The following is a 19,045-nucleotide window of genomic DNA, read 5'->3' on the forward strand; positions in this document are numbered from 1 at the left end:
TTTGACCTATAAATAGGTAGCTATTTCGAATGTGAAGATGCATTTTTTGAAGAGTGCTTTTTTTTTTTTTTTGCTAGTTTACTTGTTGTCGACTTTTACTTGGATTATGCACCTGTTTCTTAGGCTTTATTAGAGAGTTTTAATGGTTGTATTGTGAGGTTTTTGGTGCGTGATCTGTAACAAGTTGGAGTTATTTATTGAAGTTGTGATTATTTCTTTATATAAGGGTAGATAGGGTTTTAGCCTATAGGCTACTAGATCAATTATTGAATAAAATCATTTACTGAGCGAGGCTTCATAATATTGGTGAAATCGAACTGCGTTAACAAATCTCGTGTTTACTTCCCTCCTTTTCTTTTTTGCTTATTGCCTATTTCTGTTTGAATTTATATTCAAACATCTGTTTGAACAATGATGTCTAAACACATTATCTGAACATTGAATTGAATAGAGGAACAAACTAGGGTTCTTACAATAATGATATTAATTTTCATCAAATCAAACTCAAAACCAAATTAAACACTAAAAAAATTAATATTGTTATTTTTAGATACTAAAATATATAACTATAACTCGAGTACCACATTAAAACAAATGTCAAACTTGAATACCAATAATATATTCTTTTTTCTTTCATATAGTTTAAATTACGACCAATTCATTTAAACCTTTATTTTCAATCTTTTTTCAATTTTAAGTTTGAAAAACTTTCTGAAACCAAATTGAGCCTTAGCCTTGCATTCTCAAAAAGGACCCCGAGTCGACTACTTAAAAACAACAAAAAGTTGAAATTGGGGTCGAGAATTTAGACATCATGGTATGAACATTCAACCATTCTTCACCACTCACATGACTCCTGATCATGCCACGAAAATGTCTGCTACATTCTACTTCAAAATTAATTGATGAACTAACTGAAGTAAGCTTTGGAATTTAACTCACTTTTATCGCGTCTAAATTCATACTAGAAGTAGGGCATACTGATTAAGTATTTGATTTTTGAAGTGTTACGAAAAAATATAAAATAAGATCCTAATATGTTCTTCACAAAGTACACTCCAGATGAGTAATAAAACGTAGTTCCTGCTAAAAACACATTTACATGATATTGGAGATTTCTCATTGCACATTCGAAGCCACAGAATGGAAGTTCGTACATGAAGACAACATATCATACGACAAATAATAAACTATTAACTGACAATTCATTGAAGGTTTCATACATTAAAATGAAACAGCAAACCTTAACACACTAATTTACCAACAAAGCAACATATTCTAACTCGCACATCAGACAGTCAGGGATTTGCTCTAAAACCATGGCGCTCATTTGGCTGAGACTCTGTTTTAGCGGGGATGATATTGTACCCATGGAGCAGATCACGGATTTTGGAATACATAAGTGAAGGGTCACCTCCACTACTACTCTGCGATGCCCGTGAGGACTCCTGCAGCTTTAGTTTTTCAAACAAATATTGCTTCTCAGCCTCTGCCTCACTCAACCGTAGTTTCAGGTAACTGCTAGCATACTCTTCTTCCGATTTATCAGATTTTGCAAGTGCAATCCTTTGAAGCCTCTCAGCCTCTCGTTTTGCCTCATTGGCCTTAAGCTGGAACATATCAGCCTCTGCCTGTTTAAGCCTGACAATCCTCTCCAGCTCTTCTACTTGCAGCTTCTTTTTTTGTCTCTCCAGCTTCAGTTCTGCTACTTCCTTGGCCTTATCCTCAAGCTCCCGATCACAAGCATCAAGAGCCAAGCGAGCTTTCTTGAACATCCTCATCTTCTCATCAGCCACCATTTCCATCTTTCTTATGGCCTCCTGGACTACATCTGCAATTCGATTGCACGCCTCTTGTGGTGCTATCAGACGTCCACCTTCCCCATTTTCCAGACTTGTCGGAGAATCCATATCAAGCTCTATACAAGGAATAACAATTATTTAAATTCAAGCAATAAAATCTTACTATTCAGAGAACAAAAAGGTTTTAGATGCGAGATGAAATGTCAGGAATAGCTGAATTCATGATATTTCTTTAATATAACCCATCAAGGACCCCTGTTTAAGACTATTTTATAACTAGTCCAAGGTTAGGAACTCTTCTTGATTGTAGGTTATTCTCGTGGCAGGTATTTTAACACGAGAAAAGCCCCCTCAATCAAAGCAGATTTTCCTAGAATTGTCCAATGCGAGTCTTTTCTTATTCCAAGTCTAACAATTCTTGGGGATTCGCTCTTTGTGCCGTCTGAATTGAAGTTTTGATCTTTACTTTCTTTTTTCACCGATTTCCAGTGTTTTCCTAAAATAGGCCATCTTAAATCTTATTTGAAACACCCAGCAGATACCAAGGTCAGCCAAACCAATAAGCAGTCCTAAATCTTACTTGAAACTCTCAAGCATATATCCACATCAGCCAAGCCTAATAAGCACTCGTAAATCTTCCTTGAAATGGTCATGCAGATAGCCACATCAGCCAAACATAATAAGCAGTCCTAAAACAAACTTGTAACTCTCAAGTAGACATGAACCACAACAAAATTAACATCACCATTGCAACCCAACCACAAGTTACTTTTGACACAGACCATTCACAACCAGAGCAGTGAACAGGTTTGTTCCTTTCCATTTGCTTGCAGCTATCAAGATTGAATCTTTTCCAATCCAAAAAAACAAACCCTAAATCCCAATTTCTAGTTTCTAATCCAAGTCCAAAAACCACAACACCTAGCTCATGATCAACTTCTACTGTATACCCCCACCCCACCCTTGTTATGTCAATGCTAGAGTCAAAAAATTGTCTCAATCAGAAACTGAGTAGCAGTTTGAGTCACAAACAGTAATGCAGATTTCTCCAAAAGGGCATGGAGAATTTCAGCAAGACTATCACACATATCAAAACATCAGTCAACTTACACGTTGAATCTAAAAAAAAAACAAATTGAAACTGATAGGCAACACAAAACCAGAAAAGCCACATGCAATATTAAGTTAATATTTATAAATCAAACGTTCCAAATAACTTCATGTCCTAAAAAGTTTAGGCTCTGTTTGGTTTCTGAAATCATTTTTTATTTTCATTTCTTGACAATAGTTTTCATTTTCTATTTTCTAAAAATTGAAAAACATGTTTAGTAAATAGAAAGAATAATTTCTTTTCAATAATGAAAACATGTTAGGTACCTATTTTTCTAAAATAGAAACATGAAAACTCATTGGTAAATAGAAGCAAAAATTTGTTTTCAATAATGAAAACATGAAAACATTATCTACTTCCCTATAATAGAAACAATTTTAAGATTTGAACTAGGATAACAGATATGATGTTTAAAATTTATTAGAAATAATAATAATTTTGTGTTTATATGGGGGTTTGAACCACTGTGGTTAAACCCATTTTTTTAGTAAAAACAAAGAAAACAACTTTTGATTGTTCTCTAATTTTTTATTTTATTTCATTTTTATTTCCAAAAATCATTTTTATCACTTTCAACCCAAACACATTTTCTTCAGTATTTTTTATTTTCCAAGAAAAATGAAAAAGGGAGCCTTAAGATCCCAAACAACAAGCACCAGATAAAATTTGTGTTGTAACCAAAGCAGGATGGCAATTATACCGCATGACATGATTCACCTGTTGGGAAGGATCATCAGAAAGTTGAATAAATTGAAAGAAGAACACCTACATAACTGAGCTATATTTTTCACCCCCCAATACATTTTCACTGCATAACAAACAAAATTCCACATGATATTTCAAAAGATAATTAAAAAATCAGTCACATTGTACCTTGGAAAAATATTAATATCGATCTGCAAGCAGTGGATTCTGCTTGTCCACCCCTCATTTTTTCCAAAAGATCCTCACACTTCCAGAAGAGTTTCTTCCCTCTAGGGTCATCACTTCCGCGAAAAATCCTACTAACAAAATCAAGTTCCCTCATAAGAGCCTCCCTATCCCAGGCTGGAGCACAATGTTGGAAGACATCTTTGACCCAACCAAACAGCTCAGACGTTCGATTGCAAGCACGGCAGCGAAAAAGCATTTCAGTAGGACCTGATCCACTTTTAACAGAAGGGCCCATACAAATTTGCCCATCACGAATAGCACAATCAGTATGAGTCCAATGGGAGCATAAATCACAACCAATCCAGCGGCAGGTATTTACTTCAAAATCAAACTTGTTGCAGATGACACACATGCATAGATTGCAAAAACCATTCCTATTGGCGCACAGTTCACAGGTGCAGTCATCTGCAGGTAGCTGGTTTTGACATGCAATGTTTCTGCATCTTTTGTACACAAAAACCTCAATGAGGGAAGTTTGGGATAAACTGATGTTTGGATGCAGGAATGCCTGAATTCCTGTATTTATTGCAACGAGGATTTCGAGCTGTGCCCGTTGTGCTCTAATCAATGTCTTTGCTGTCAAATCAGATCTACTTTGAACAAGCTTCTGCAGAATCAAAAACTCTTCCCTGTTTTGTGACCCTCCATTGCCTTCCAGAATAGCCTTGAGTTGATTCTTTAGCTCATCTAGAAGTTCATCAGGTAGGCGATGCATCTTTTCAGAGATCACATCAACTCTTTCTCTTGCGATGTCTCTAAGAGTTATCTTATCAGCACTAGAAACACGACGAATGACAGATTGCTCAGGGCAGTCATTTTCTATTTTCCCATTTTCCATCTTCTTTGCTGTGACAGCATCAGCAGTAGGCCAAGTCTCTTGTGAGCTAGCACTCTCAGTTGGGGATTCGTGAACGTTATCTGAGTTCGATCTAGGTTCTTGAGCATCAGGCGACAAGCGATGTTCAGAGGAGACTAAGGACAACGAAGTTTGTAAGCTCCCTGGTCGTGGTTGTTGCCGTGGGGGCAACATCTTCGATGAATGCTGGTGGTTAATATTAGAACCAGATGATGTTCCCATAAATAAAATCTTGATTACTCTGCAAATAAAAGCAATTCAAAGAGTCATGGTCTAGCACAACATAGAATACAAAACAACATAAATTTAAAGCTCTTTATATTGAAGTTCATGCTTGATTTTTGCGATTTTCATTTTTCCTTCATAAAAGTTGCTTAAAATTAGAAGCAAATGGTAAGAACCAAATCATTATCCTTAAATTCGTTCCTTTCAAACAATAATTCTTCAGATCTCGTGAAGTCCCCCAGTTCGAAACCCAGCAATGAAACTCCCCCAAATCGAAATTCAACCAAGTAAGAAATCTTTTATAAAGCGAGAAACCCTAAAACCAGAAAGTAGCACATTTTGCTAATCGAACGAGGTCCAAAACTCAAAATGAAAAGAAAATCAAGAGAGAAAACCCTAAATTTGATAAACTATAAGTAAAAGAAAAGAAAATACCTTTAACGAAGATTGGATCGAAACGGTCAGAACGGAGACTGGGAGAAGAAGGGATTGACCAATGACCGGAGTCAGAAAGCCGCTCGAGAAAATGGGGATGCTTTTTTTCTTTAAATTATATAGCTTTTTAATCCGAAGGCTCACATTGTTTCCAGGATACGCAACGGTGATGCCGTTTTGGGATAAAAATGTAATTTTTAAAAGTTCTGGCTGCCTCTTCTACCTTTTCTTTTTTTGAATGAAAAACCTTTACTTTTTCTGATAATAGAAAGAAAGGGTCAAAATAAAATTAAAAGAAAAAAGTATACTAAAAAGAAAGTGCCAACATAATTTCTTCTTTTTTTTCTTAAATATATTCCACATGTTGGATATTGTATTAGAGGTGCTCATGGGCCGGGGAGGGGCGGGTTCGGGCTGGGCCGGACCCGGAAAAAATTTCGGCCCGGGTCCTAGGCCCCGGCCTGGCCTGGCCCGAAATATGGGCCTAGAATTTTGCCCAAGCCCGACCCGAAAAAAAATCATAAGCCCGGGCCCGGCCCAGCCCCTTTTTTAAATAAATACCAAAAATTTATTTTAAAAATTAAAACAAAAATAAAAAAATTTATTTTAAAAATATTTTAAAATTAAAAAAAATTAAAAGTATTTTAAAAATATTTTTAAAATTAAAAAAATTTAAAAAAAGTATTTTAAAAGTATTTTAAAATTTATAAAAATAAAAAAAAATAAAAAATTATTGTATTCGGGCCGGCCCGGGCCGGGCCCGGGCCAAAAAAGTGGTGCCCAAGGCCCGGCCCGTTTTTTAATCGGGCCTCTTTTTTTGCCCAAGCCCATATTTCGGGCCTATATTTTTACCCAAACCCTCCCATATTTCGGGTGGGCCGTCGGGCCGGGCCGGGCCGCCCGGCCCATGAGCACCTCTATATTGTATTTAGCCGAAATTTTATTTTTTTTAACAGGTAAAACATGTAAAATAGTGACAAATTCAACTTATTTTCCATATATGTAATAATAAAAGTCGAATTTTAAAATGTACATTCTGGGTTTTCCATATCTAATCATTCTAAATGACTTACACTTGACCAAAAATAATATCAAAGATGTTGAGGGTAACTTTTTTTTTTTTGTTGACGTAAGGTCAAGGAGTACATCACAAAAGTTAAGTATTGTTTTCGGTCAGGGTTGTCTTCCAACTCTGTCGAGAGACCTGGTTAATTCAAAGAGAGAACATCTTAGAGTGCTTGAATATATAAAACCCTTGACAAGTTGAAGAGTTTGTACACGGTGAGACTTGGACAAATAAAACCATTACAATTTGAAGAGTGTATGGTAGGACTTGTTTCTGTAACCTATAGTAGCATCCTCTCTCATAAATGACATATGTGCTATAGGCTACAGAAACAAGTCCTACCATACACTCTTCAAATTGTAATGGTTTTATTTGTCCAAGCTCTCCGAAATGTATTTATTTTATAAAACCATTAAATTTTTTGACAAAGTTAAGAGATAAAACTTGCCTCGTATAATAAATGCAGGAGTCTCAATATAGTCAGAATATATCAAGAATAATAAATATTAGATTTTGGTTTTTGAAAATAAATATTTTGTTTAGAGAATTTGAAAAGAGTTTGTGAAGAAGTTAAAAAGGAATTTATTATTTAAAAGGTAGAAGTGATAAGATTCTCACTCTATTTTTAAATTAAATTAGGAATATGATCTCGCATGGTGGGATTGATTTTTTAATATTTAAAAATAAATTTATTTTTTATTGATTTTATTTTTTCATAAAATTTTGAAATTTAAAATTATAGATTAAAAGTTTTCAAATAATATAAAAATTAAAGTGATTATATTATTATTATGTACCATGGAAGGTAAGTTGATTATATAAAAAAAAAAAAAAGAAAAGTCATTAAAAGCTGAATTGTATACAACATGTTACATTTTTATATAAAAATGATTTAATTTATCTAAATATATACACGTGTGTATAGTTAAATTAAAAAAATAATATTATTAAAAGTAACAATTTCATAAAATTTAGAGTTTTAATATAATATAAAAATTGGTTATCTCAACAAAAATTATCAAATTCAATTATCTAAATGAATTTAAGAAAATAAAAATGATTGATAAAATTCAATTTCTTTTTCAAGATTAATTTTTATTAGCTTATATAAATATGTAAATATAAAAAAATGATTGATAAAACTCAAATTGTTGGAATTTAGTTAACACTTTAATTGTATCAAGACATCATGTATATTTTAACATTAAAAATCAATATTTTATTTGAATATTAATATATTATAATTTAAATAATATTATTAGTAATTTTTTATAGGTTATTTATTATATATATTGTTAAGTTAACTTATTTTAATGTTAAAATTGTTCAAATTTGATTTTTTTTTTAAAAAAATTATATTTATCTTTACTTTATTTTAATCAATGAATGTAATTAAATTTTATTATATTTAAAAAATATAAATATAATTTTATAAATATGTTAAGCTATTATAACAAGAAAACCTAATTTAAGTAAGTAAAATCTTAAAATAAAAAATTTATTTAAAATCAAAACATATAAAAATTATAAAGAAAAAAATTAAACAAAGGCAAGGAGTAAAATAGTAATTTATCCAAATTAAAAATAGAGAATAGCAAGTGTGAGCATGATTTTATTTTTTATTACGTTTGCTACTAAAAAAATATCAAATGAATTTTTGTTATTTAAATTAATACATCAATTGCGGATTGTTATTCAGGGTTCATGATTATACTAAAAAAAAATTAAACCACCTCACGATTTGAAGTACTTTTAGAACTAAAAAAGATATATATGTAAAATTACCAAATCACTCATAATGGATATAATTAATTAATTTCCATAGAATAAAATCTCAATAATGATAAATGATACATTAAAGTTGATTTAAAATTTCAAAAATAAAATATGAGTTCGAATAGATGTTAGTGCACTTAAACACATTTTGTCATCCTCCTTTATAAGGGTCGGATGGTAAATTTTAGTTGCATATTTATTAATAGATTATGCAAGGTTTAGATCAATCTCATAAAATATGCAACAAATTACAAATGATTCTTGAAAAAGTTTTGGTAATAGAAAGTATGTATTACAAAAGAATTTTCAATTTTGTAAGACAATGTAAATTGTTTTTGTATAATAAAACAAACTTTTCCAAAAAATTAATGTAATTTATAAAGAATTAGTGAGAGAAAATAGAAAAAGTATGAATACTTTCCCATAAATACTACAATCAGATGTAAATAAGGATAAAAACAAATTAGTGAAATTGATAATTGTGGGGTGTGCCTCGTATTTATTGGACATGTTGCAAGCATCTTAGAAAAGAATTAACAAGCAACCAAAAAAGGGCCAAAATAGGCCTGACGTCGGGATGAGGAGCACCGGCTCATCGAAACGATGCGATGAACGACATTGTGACGAGGCGAATGGGACATTGCGACGTCACGACGTGTTCTCCTATTTGATTTTAGACTTCAAGTAGGACTTCTTCTCCCAGTTAGATTTTGATCATTCTACGGATATTTTAGTATGATTAGAACTCTAATCTTAATCTATTTAAAGGGGCATTGTATCATTGTTTTGATATGTCAATCACTAAGGGCTTTTTCTTGAAGGCGACAAAATATAGTCACATATGAGTTTTAGTGGGAGCTTCGTGGTAATGATAGAGAGTATTTTATACCTCTTTTGTGAGTGCCCTATAAGATTTAAGGTTTTGTTTACCAATTTGCTCTTTGGAATTTTGAGCTTTGTATTCGAGGTTTTGGGTATTGCACATTTAGTACTTTTAGGTTTATTTTCTCCACATTGTACTCTTGTTTGTTTACTCATTTTGTGAAAAATCGAAGCCTCATTTGTCTATGATTTTTTCTTCTTTGAGGGTTTTTCACGTAAAATATTTGTGTTCGTTCCTTTCCACTTTTACTAACTTATCGTTTATACGGGTCAATCTCCAACAACAATGACATGCTGACTAATAATATAATATAGCAAAACATTTATATATATTGCCAAATATTTATAGAAATTTAAAATTTTTTTATATAAACATTTATAAATAGAATATCTTTGGTGCACTTAGGATTGTCATGGATGCCCATGATACTTGGTCCATACTTAAATATCTTGATTTTTGACCCTTATTTTATTGTATCATACTAAAACATTTGCCTTTGGTAGAAATTCAAAAGCTTGAGAAATTATATAAATTGAAACATAAAAACCTAAATATGATTTTAGTACATTTAAAAAATATATATCTCCGATATAATGTAATTGCATCAAATTTATGTGATCCATTTTATCAAAATAAAAAAAAACATAAATACAACTTAACAGGATTCATAGGTAGATCAAAAATCTTAGGTTGGATGCCCACACCTAAAATACAAAAGAATTTGTGAGGTGTTGCTGCGGATTTAACTAAAAAAAATACTTAAAACGTTAGGAATAGTAAAACGTGTGAATATGGAATAATCATAAAATAATAGCAAAACTATAAGATTTTTGTTTTTCTTTTTTTGCAAATTCAAGCCGAGCAAAAAAAATCTTACTCGAGGCTTAACTTATTTTTTAAACGGGCTTTAATTTTTACCCAAATTAATTTTTCGAGCCTTATTTTTATCCAAACGCTCTCACTTTTCGAACGAACCTTCAGGCTGGGTACAGGTCTAACCATTACTTAGAAATATATAGAAGATAATAAAGAATTGGAAATTTATCCAGATAGAAATAGAAATTACTGTTTTAATATTCTTAATTAATGCTAATGGTAATCACTAATTTAACTCTATTAATCTAAATAAAAGTATATTAAAAAGGACTATAACAACCTTATTTTAAAAGAAATGTATTAAAAAGACCATTTTAACTCTATTTATTCAGAAGGCTCTCTATTTTATATTATATATAGATTATAATTGTAAAACATATTTTAAAGTAAACAGCAAGTTATGTCGAGTAACATGTGGCGTTTTAGTTTCTTAATTATGGAACTTTTTTTATTGAAAATTAAATGATACCGTCAAGTTTACATTCATTATTTTGGGCAACTTTTAAAAATTTCTTATCTATTTTACATTTAAAATTCTCTAATACAATATGAAATAAGAAAATTGCTCTATACATGTTTTTTTTGGAATTAAGAGATTAACAAGTATATTATAAGATGTAATAAAAATAAAAATATTAAATATATAAATAAATATGACATTTGTTACACTCTTAAGAGTCTAAAAACTCTACAGATATCAAATAATTACCCTAAAAATTATATAAAAATAAATAAACAAATAAATTAATATACCAAGACATATACAACTCTTATTTATAAAAATATATAAATTAAGCTCGAACACAATTTAATTGATGATGAATATTTGGTTTGGTGGGTTTTTTTTTTTTTTTTGTATTGACCAAATATAAACAAATTTTATGAAAATAGATAGACTTCAAAATTATGTAGCAAACTATATCAAATTCTACAGTACAGTGAAATCGATTTTCAAGTTGAACCGACTTTCATGGAAGTCAGCAGCACCTCTAGGTGCCGACTTTCTCTACTTTGTTCTTTTTAATCATTTTTGGAAGGCTTGCAAAGGCGTTCTTACTTGCTAACAACCTTTCATTTTTGTTTTCTTTTCATTCTATTAGAAGAAGTATATTTAAGCTTGATGTTGACTTTGTTTAAGGACTTCATGCTCTTCCAGTTTATTATCGTGGAGCCATGGGAAGACTGCTGGTGTATGACGTTACTGATAAATGAGTAAAGTCCACTGTCATTATCGCAGTTCTGAGTGATTTCAAAATACCTTTTGTTTTGCGATATGATAATAAAAGGTAAAGTTGAGCAGCTGTAAAGTACCAAAAGAGAATAATGATTCGCAATTTGTCCAACCAGTTATACTCTCAACTCTCAATGGCATTCAACTTTATCACTACATTTGTATATCTAAACGAGAAACCCTAGCATTACATCCAACATGCATCCGCCACTTGCTAAGGAACCCATTTCAGAATTTGCTGAATATATAAGGTATGTGCAAACGGAACCTACTTCAAAACCAACCATGCACTTTTCATTTCTGGCTACCAGCTTCAACTGGCTCAACTACCTCAGCTTCCAATGTCTCTGTTTGGGGAGGCTGTGATGCTGACTGCTGACTGTCAAACGTTGACCATTTACCCGAAATAGCCATTCCCATCATCTCATATATCTTACCACTCAGCTGTGCTGGATTGTCAGGCTGCATAATTGACATCAAGTAACACGTATGAGAATCAACACTTACACATTATGAGCGGCATGTTGTCAACAATCAATGACTTCAAACACTTTTCGGATATTTAACATCAATTCTACAAAGCTCAAATCGCAAGGTAAACCTCAGTATACGATATGAAGTATCATAAGATAGGTGCAACATGAAAATAAAAAACTATATTCTAAGGTATGTATTCTTCTCAGAGAAAATAATGAGAAAGAACTTACAGTGTAACCACTAGAAACAAGTGCTGCATCATACAAAAGATCTATTGCTCTCAAGGCATCTTCATCATCTGGGTTACTCTTGAATGCAGCCTGCAGAGACAAGTATAATAAGTTCCATAAAGTGATAAAGAATGAAGGTAGAGATTAAGTTTAATGTTCGTCATCGTACGTTTAATTCTCTAATAATTGGATGCTCAGGGTTGATCTCAAACACCCTTCTCCCTTTCATAAACTCCAAAGTAGAGGTATCACCGACAGTTTGTGCCTTCATGAGTCTGCAAAAGAATCAATCATGTTAAAAACTGATGCTAAAGAAATTTTCTATAAAAGGCAGCAGATCAAACAAGAGGATATTCACCTCTCCATGTTGGCAGACCAACCAAACTTCCCAGATACCAAAACACAGGGTGATGAACTCAGACGATTTGAGATTTGAACATTGGCAACTTTTTCACCCAATCGTTTCTTAATCCAATCACAAGTTCTGCTAAATTCTTCTTTTGTTACTTTTTCCTTCTCCTCATTCTTATCACCTACAGAATTGAGACCATAAAAAATATTAAAAATGTGTAAACCATGACTAGCATTAACCTAATTGTTGATCTAACTACTAACTCACAAGAATAAGCTGGTACAGGCCAGAACAAGAACACACAGACTAACCTAAATCCAAATCTTCTTTGCTAATGTCTACAAAGTTCTTCTCCTTGTAAGATTTCAGACTTTGAATGGCAACCTCATCAATGGGATCTACCAAATAGAGCACCTAGGAGATTGGAACCAAAAAAATTCATTCAAGGTGATGCACAATAAATAATCGGTATATATTTCAATATATAATGAAGAAAGAGACATACTTCAAGATCCTTCTCAAGAAGTCTCTCTAGGAAAGGTGTATTCCGAGCACTGCTCACACTGTCAGCAGCAAGGTAATAGATATCCTTCTGTTCAGCTTTCATGTTTTCAACATACTCATCCAAACTTATCATCTCATCCTCACTCTGGGAAGAGAAGAATCTAAGCAACGATGCAAGACGCTTGTGATTTTCACGATCTTCTATGCATCCCAATTTCAAATGTTTTCCAAAATTCTCCCAAAATGTCTCATAGTCCTACAATGTAACCACATGTTAGCATACAAAAGCAAAATGGCAGAAGATACTGATCAATTCTTATTAGCGCACAAAAGTAAGAATTACACCATTAGCCAAGCTTTGTTTAAGTTTTTTTTTTACAGTAAATATATTTACAAAGTCACATAAGAGTTGGAAGGGAAAACAGAGGCAGAAGATAGGAGAAAGGAGAAAATATAATGCATACTCCTTTATTTTCACTCATGGATATTCCAAGAATCATGTCGAAGGTTTTTCGAACCAAACGTTTCCTCATGATTCGTACCTTCAAGAAAAGCACAAACTTATAGTTAGAAGAATGTTAAATAAGAAAAGTAAGTCACTTTTTCAGTATCTAACAAGAACTCTGGAAAAAGATTTAGGCTGTACAATGCGACTTTCTTGAAGAATCTCACGTGAGACATTGAGCGGAAGGTCATTTGAGTCCACAACACCCTTGACAAAGCTTAGATATCGAGGGAACTATACAACCAAAAGAATACGAAGCGAGCACAAGTCAGACTACATTTGAATCAATCATATTCCTCTCATGAATAAAGGAAAGACATTTTATTACCAATTCGCCATCAAAATCATCCGAAATGAAAACTCTTTTAACATAGAGTCTTATATTCTTCGTTTTGGGATTGGTTATGTCATCCCTTCCCATAGGAGAAGCGGCTGGGACATAGAGTACAGAACGGAACTCCACCTCACCCTGCAAAACCAATGCTTATAACTTAAAAATGAAATAAGAAACATTGGAGGAGTGACGCTCTAGCCATGTTAAAATTGCATAAAATTTCAACAATATTATCTTAGGACATTAAAGCGACAGCCCGCTTCTATTAATTCAAGATAATTGAATCCAAAGAGACCCCCACAAACTTTTCAAAGCTAATTCAGAATAGCTTCCCACTAAACAATGTAATTACCTCAGTTGTGAAGTGAGATGATGCTAACGGATCTGAGTACTCATTAAAAGTTTTTTTGTAGAACTCGTTGTATTCCTCTGTTGTCACCTCCTTAGGATTACGGAGCTGTAAAGATAAAATTAGTTACATAAAACATTTTAGAAATACAAAATTAAAACTTGAGCAATTCTAAACTGAGACCTAAAACCTCACCCAAATTGGCTGAGTCTCATTTGTAAGCTCCCAATCCCAATACCTCTCAACAACTTTCTTTGTTTTCTTCTTCTTCTGTTACATCAAAGTCGAAAAGTCGAAAAATAATCAATTGCATGTTGCTAATGAGCCTGTAGATGATGATAAAACTACATAAATAAAACAAGGTAACCACCTCAATCTTTTCATCTTGATCAGCCTCTTTGGCTTCAGCTGGGTCCTCATCAACTTCAACCTGTGATAAGCCAACAGGTTAGTTATCCCTAATACTAGTTGATGACTTTTGTCAAGAAAAATGCAAATGTTGATATCATGTTGAAAGCACCTCTTTAGTGATTCCCTTCTCCTGCCATGTGTAAATCGGGAAAGAAACAAACTGTGAATAATTCTTCACAAGCTTTTGAACCCGTTCTGGATGGGCAAAACCTTTGTCATCACGCTGAAAGCACACAGACAAAATGAAACAAGAGATTAGTTCAAGATACTATAATAAATGAAGGTACTAAAATATTCTTCATTATTTAAGAGACCTTAAGATACAATGTAAGGCGTGTTCCTCGTGGAATGAGATTCTCTGGGTTTGTCTCCTCCCAAATAGTATAGGAGCTAGCATTTGCCTCTCCTTCCCATACATATTGTTTATCAGATTTTGGACTTTTTGTTGAAACAACTACCTACAATTACAATAAAATACATTAGCAACTGCCACCACAAGAACTTCTGAATTCACGTGCTAAAATGACAAGTACTTCTTACCTTATCAGAAACCAGAAATGCCGAATAGAAGCCAACACCAAACTGACCGATCAAGTTGTTGTCAGTACCAGCATCTTTGCTTTCCTGCAAAATTGTACATTTTATTAAAGCACATAACATGTAAACCTGGAATCAGGAAAGAAAATGTTATCTTCATTATTAGACCTTCACAGCCTTCAAGAACTTTGCAGTTCCACTCTGTGCAATTGTTCCAAGACAATCTACAAGTTCTTGTCGTGTCATACCAATGCCTGAGTCCCTGTAGCAAGCAAAGTAAGAATATAAGTATTGCTAAAAGCAAATCCACAACCAAAGCATCTTACAGCTCATATTCTTACGTAATTGTTATTATTCCATTGTCTTTGTCAGTTTGAATACGAATGTCAAGATTAACAGCATCCTTCGAAAGCTGAGGATCAGTAACACTTAGATACCGTAACTTGTCCAAGGCATCACTTGCATTGCTGTTGAAACAAAAAAAAAAAGTTAGATTTAATGATACCAATTACGCAGGCCCTTATATAACTTTAGATTAAAGATCAATTATTGAAAAGACAACTCTGTAGTCTGTACTCTGTTGTATCTAAGCATTACTGACATCTTTTCAAATTACAAAATAAAAAAAATGACATCACCACAAATATTATACCAGATCAGAGAGGAAATAAAATAACCATACATAGTTCTATTGTATTTCATGCAGAAAGCAGAGATCGTTAAATGCTAAGAGCATGAACAAATTGACCCAACTAGAATGGAAAAGGTTAAAACTTCAAATTGTTCGTTATGCCTAAACAACCTAACAATAATATTAAAACATAATTGGCGAGCTTGTTTTTATTGTAAAAATCATTATATTTTAATAATCCAGGGATGGAAGAACGAATTCTCGAAACATGCCTGATAAGCTCCCGAAGGAACACCTCTTTGTTGCTGTACAAGCTATTGACAATAAGATCCATGAGACGACTAACCTGCCAACATGTATGAAACAGTAGCATTATAAATAAAACTCAGGAAAGCAGTAGCATAAGAACTTTTATACACGTCGGGGCCTTAACATACCTCAGCTTGATACTCATATTTCTCAGCTGGAGGTGGAGGTGGATTTCCTGAATCAGATGCTGCCGCGGTTGACTCGTATCGGCTTCCCAAAAACAAATCATTTTTCAAGTTCAATTGAGAGGAATGTCTGGTCGTGTTACATTTCCCTCCAGTTATTGCTGAGTACCACCTGGTACTATTATCACTCTCCACTGCCTGGTCACAGTGAAACAAAGTATTAATTAACTAAAACTAATAAAATCGCAAATCATACTACAATAGAATAACCGATTGAAAAGTGTCATAATCGAAGTGATTTCATAAATCCTTTTCGTTAATCATTATCAAGAAAGAAGATGCAGATATGAAATGAAAAAAAGAAAAGATTACTAAAGTAAAAAAAAAAAAAAACCTTCTCCATTAGTTCTCATTAATTCTCTCTTACAAACTAAGCACAAAAATATAATTATTTAGAATAAAACAAAATAAAGACTTTTCCTAAGTTTCAGTGAAACGAAAGCAAGATTTAAATGCTGAGAAATGAGAAAGAGAGTACCGAGACAGGGATGGGAGTGGAGAAGGAGATTGGAGCAGCCGCAGCGATCCGGTAACGAGTAGCGGGGGCGCGAAGGGCGGCGGATACCGAGCGCCGGGAGAGGCGATGCATCATTGAGTAATGGAGAAGAGATGCAAGCGAGCGAGTTTCAGGAAAGTTGAGAAATGGTAACTCAGTGAGTTTGGTTCCTTTGGGTGCGATTAGGGGAGAAGTAAAATTAATATATTATAGGGCGAAGGTTTTAGTAGGGTTTTTCCCCTTTCGGAAGCTTCTGGAGTTAATAACTTAGGACTTTAGATTGAGGGTGGAAATTCGGTACGTTAGGGTCTACGCTGGGCGTCGTTTATACAAATCCGGCTCTCGTTATGCCACGTCATCAATTTTAAGAAAAATTATCAAAAATAGATTATATGTTGAATATTTATCACATAAAATAAAAGGCCCAATCAGAAGCACTGAACCTTTTAAGCGGAAACAAACAGAAAACCCAAACCTTATATCCATAAACCAAGCCCATGCTTCTCCACTTACAAAGCCTATACACGGCCATTTAACATTACGTCAATATCAAATTATGGGTAAATTTTCATTTTGGTTATTTAATTAAAAATATTATAATTTTATTTTTGAATTAGTCAAAAATTTTCATTTAAGTTATTGAATTGTTAAAATTGTTACTGTATAAATTTTTTATTTGTACTGACTGCACTAATCGAAAGCTCTCTTTCACCTTCCTTACTACAATTTAGTTTTTTTTCATAAAATAACTTTGAACGTCAAGAATTTGTGAACCAAAATTCAAATTACTTTTTTCTCTAATCTCCGAAATTGATCGTCAAATTGACTTGGATTTAAGGTATGTTCTTCTACTCGCTAATAGATATTGATCCACAGTATTGATCGTTGAATCGTTGCTTGGAGCTCTAGAGTGGAACTTTGCTTAAAAAAAATACTCAATAGCTCAATAACTTAAATAAAAACTTTTGAATAGTCAAATGACTTAAATGAAAACTTTTGAATAGTTCAGTAATCAAATTGTAACTTTTTTAGTTAAGTGATCAAAACGAAAACTTATCCATAGTTTAGTGACTAATGGTGTAGTTACCCAAATTTTAATTTAAAAAAAAAACATTTTATCCAAGTTCATAAAGTGGTCAGATCTCGTAAACGAAAATTGAAATTTTAATCAAAAATTTATTTGATACACCGTCAGTGAAATTTTTTAGACTCTATGAACGAATTAAGGGTTTAACAAGTGTGTTATAAGATGTAAGAGAAAAATAAAAAAAAATTAATTACATAAATAAATGTGACACTTATCACACACTTAACTCACTTATAAAATTTTAAAAACTCCACAAACAATATATCAAATAATTACCCATTTTAATCTCTCGTTTTGTTACATCTTACATATTAGATTTGTTTATAGATGAGTGTTAATCAATTAAAAATACTTGTGGTCTTTTGTTGCATGATTAATTTGGAAACTTGTAACATGAATGAAATATGTTTGATAATGATTGTTTAGCAAGCAGCTTAAAGCTCACGCCAATATCATTAGATGGACCGGAGCCATGTTCGATTTTATCAATTTTGATTTAATTAGTTGTATTAATTAAATAAGTTAAGAGTTGAGTTAGAATGATTAAGTCAATAGATTATCATTTACTAAAATTTATAATCGATTCGACTGATATAAATAATTTATTATTTTTTAATATATAATATATATTAAATAATAACCTTATGGTATATTCATATATGAGTAAAAAATAATATAAAAATATTTAATCAATGCCATTTTAAAAAAATATATTAATAATTATTAATAAGATAATAAAAAATGTAAATAATTATGTCGGCGAGTAACTTTTTATTTTCTTAATAATAACTATAAATCTTACTGATTGTTATAAAATAAAGAGAGATAAGGAGAATAAATAACAAAGCAAATATGAAAGCAATAGAGCATGTACTTTATTAACCAAAGGGATGATTTACAATATTTCATCAGAGTCTCTATTTATAAGCATAAGAAGTATAAAAGAAGTTGAGATCTAATTCTAATAACTATTAGAATTTAAAGTACACCAACACTTTATTTTAATCATGATGGACATCCACTTAACAAGATATTCATAACACTCCCCATTGGATGTCCATTGGTAGATAATGTGTCTCGTTAAAACTTTATAAGGAAAAACCCTGTGGGATAAAAACCTAATGAAAGAAAAAGAGTACACAATCTATAATACGTAATACTGCCTCATTAAAAACCTTACCAGGAAAATCCAATAGGACAAAACCTCGATTAAGGGAAAAAGAGTGCAATGCGTATTTACTCTCCCTTATGAAAACATCACACATTTTCTTATATTCTATGTATTCAATCTTAAAAACTAGTTTTTCAAATGACTATTTGAATGTATTTGCTAAACATTTATATTATCATTCTTTTAAAAGTCACGACTGAGGGAAATTTGAAGAAATATATTTTGATATCTTTAGGAGATTCAACAATAATCATAACAAACTTTAATCACAAT

The 19,045-nt window shown here is 32.3% G+C and overlaps 2 protein-coding genes across 2 annotated transcripts; both read right to left on the reverse strand.

Moving 5' to 3' along the window:
- Nucleotides 1-1,097: 1,097 nt before the first annotated feature.
- On the reverse strand, nucleotides 1,098-5,653 carry LOC107956258 (OBERON-like protein). The gene is made up of 3 exons (XM_041097813.1): nucleotides 5,363-5,653; nucleotides 3,787-4,943; nucleotides 1,098-1,918 (listed from the first exon to the last, which is right to left on the reverse strand). Exons 2-3 carry the CDS (start codon nucleotides 4,922-4,924, stop codon nucleotides 1,299-1,301), a joined length of 1,758 nt encoding a protein of 585 aa, XP_040953747.1. The 5' UTR covers nucleotides 4,925-4,943; nucleotides 5,363-5,653; the 3' UTR covers nucleotides 1,098-1,298.
- Nucleotides 5,654-11,271: 5,618 nt separating this feature from the next.
- On the reverse strand, nucleotides 11,272-16,813 carry LOC107956257 (heat shock protein 90-6, mitochondrial). Its single transcript, XM_041097814.1, has 20 exons — nucleotides 16,497-16,813; nucleotides 15,962-16,156; nucleotides 15,797-15,870; nucleotides 15,235-15,360; nucleotides 15,062-15,155; nucleotides 14,897-14,980; nucleotides 14,671-14,814; nucleotides 14,466-14,579; nucleotides 14,316-14,375; nucleotides 14,141-14,215; nucleotides 13,949-14,053; nucleotides 13,591-13,731; nucleotides 13,404-13,496; nucleotides 13,222-13,299; nucleotides 12,759-13,013; nucleotides 12,565-12,667; nucleotides 12,260-12,434; nucleotides 12,071-12,176; nucleotides 11,902-11,991; nucleotides 11,272-11,656 (listed from the first exon to the last, which is right to left on the reverse strand). The coding sequence occupies exons 1-20, from the start codon at nucleotides 16,608-16,610 to the stop codon at nucleotides 11,489-11,491; spliced, it is 2,394 nt and encodes a 797-aa protein (XP_040953748.1). The 5' UTR covers nucleotides 16,611-16,813; the 3' UTR covers nucleotides 11,272-11,488.
- Between the last annotated feature and the right edge of the window lie 2,232 nt (nucleotides 16,814-19,045).

Source organism: Gossypium hirsutum, chromosome D07, assembly GCF_007990345.1.
Source record: "Gossypium hirsutum isolate 1008001.06 chromosome D07, Gossypium_hirsutum_v2.1, whole genome shotgun sequence".
NCBI classification, from domain to species: domain Eukaryota; kingdom Viridiplantae; phylum Streptophyta; class Magnoliopsida; order Malvales; family Malvaceae; genus Gossypium; species Gossypium hirsutum.

Bases quoted from the DNA above. Each gene is read 5' to 3' on its own strand.
- LOC107956258 (XM_041097813.1), bottom strand. From the start codon at position 4,924: ATGGGAACATCATCTGGTTCTAATATTAACCACCAGCATTCATCGAAG. The intron at 1,919-3,786 runs GTACAATGTGAC...TTCCTTGTATAG, and splicing joins GATATTAATATTTTTCCAAG to AGCTTGATATGGATTCTCCG.
- LOC107956257 (XM_041097814.1), bottom strand. From the start codon at position 16,610: ATGATGCATCGCCTCTCCCGGCGCTCGGTATCCGCCGCCCTTCGCGCC. The intron at 14,216-14,315 runs GTGGTTACCTTG...TTGATGTAACAG, and splicing joins ATCAAGATGAAAAGATTGAG to AAGAAGAAGAAAACAAAGAA. The intron at 11,657-11,901 runs GTAAGTTCTTTC...TCAATTATGCAG, and splicing joins TTGTTTCTAGTGGTTACACT to CCTGACAATCCAGCACAGCT.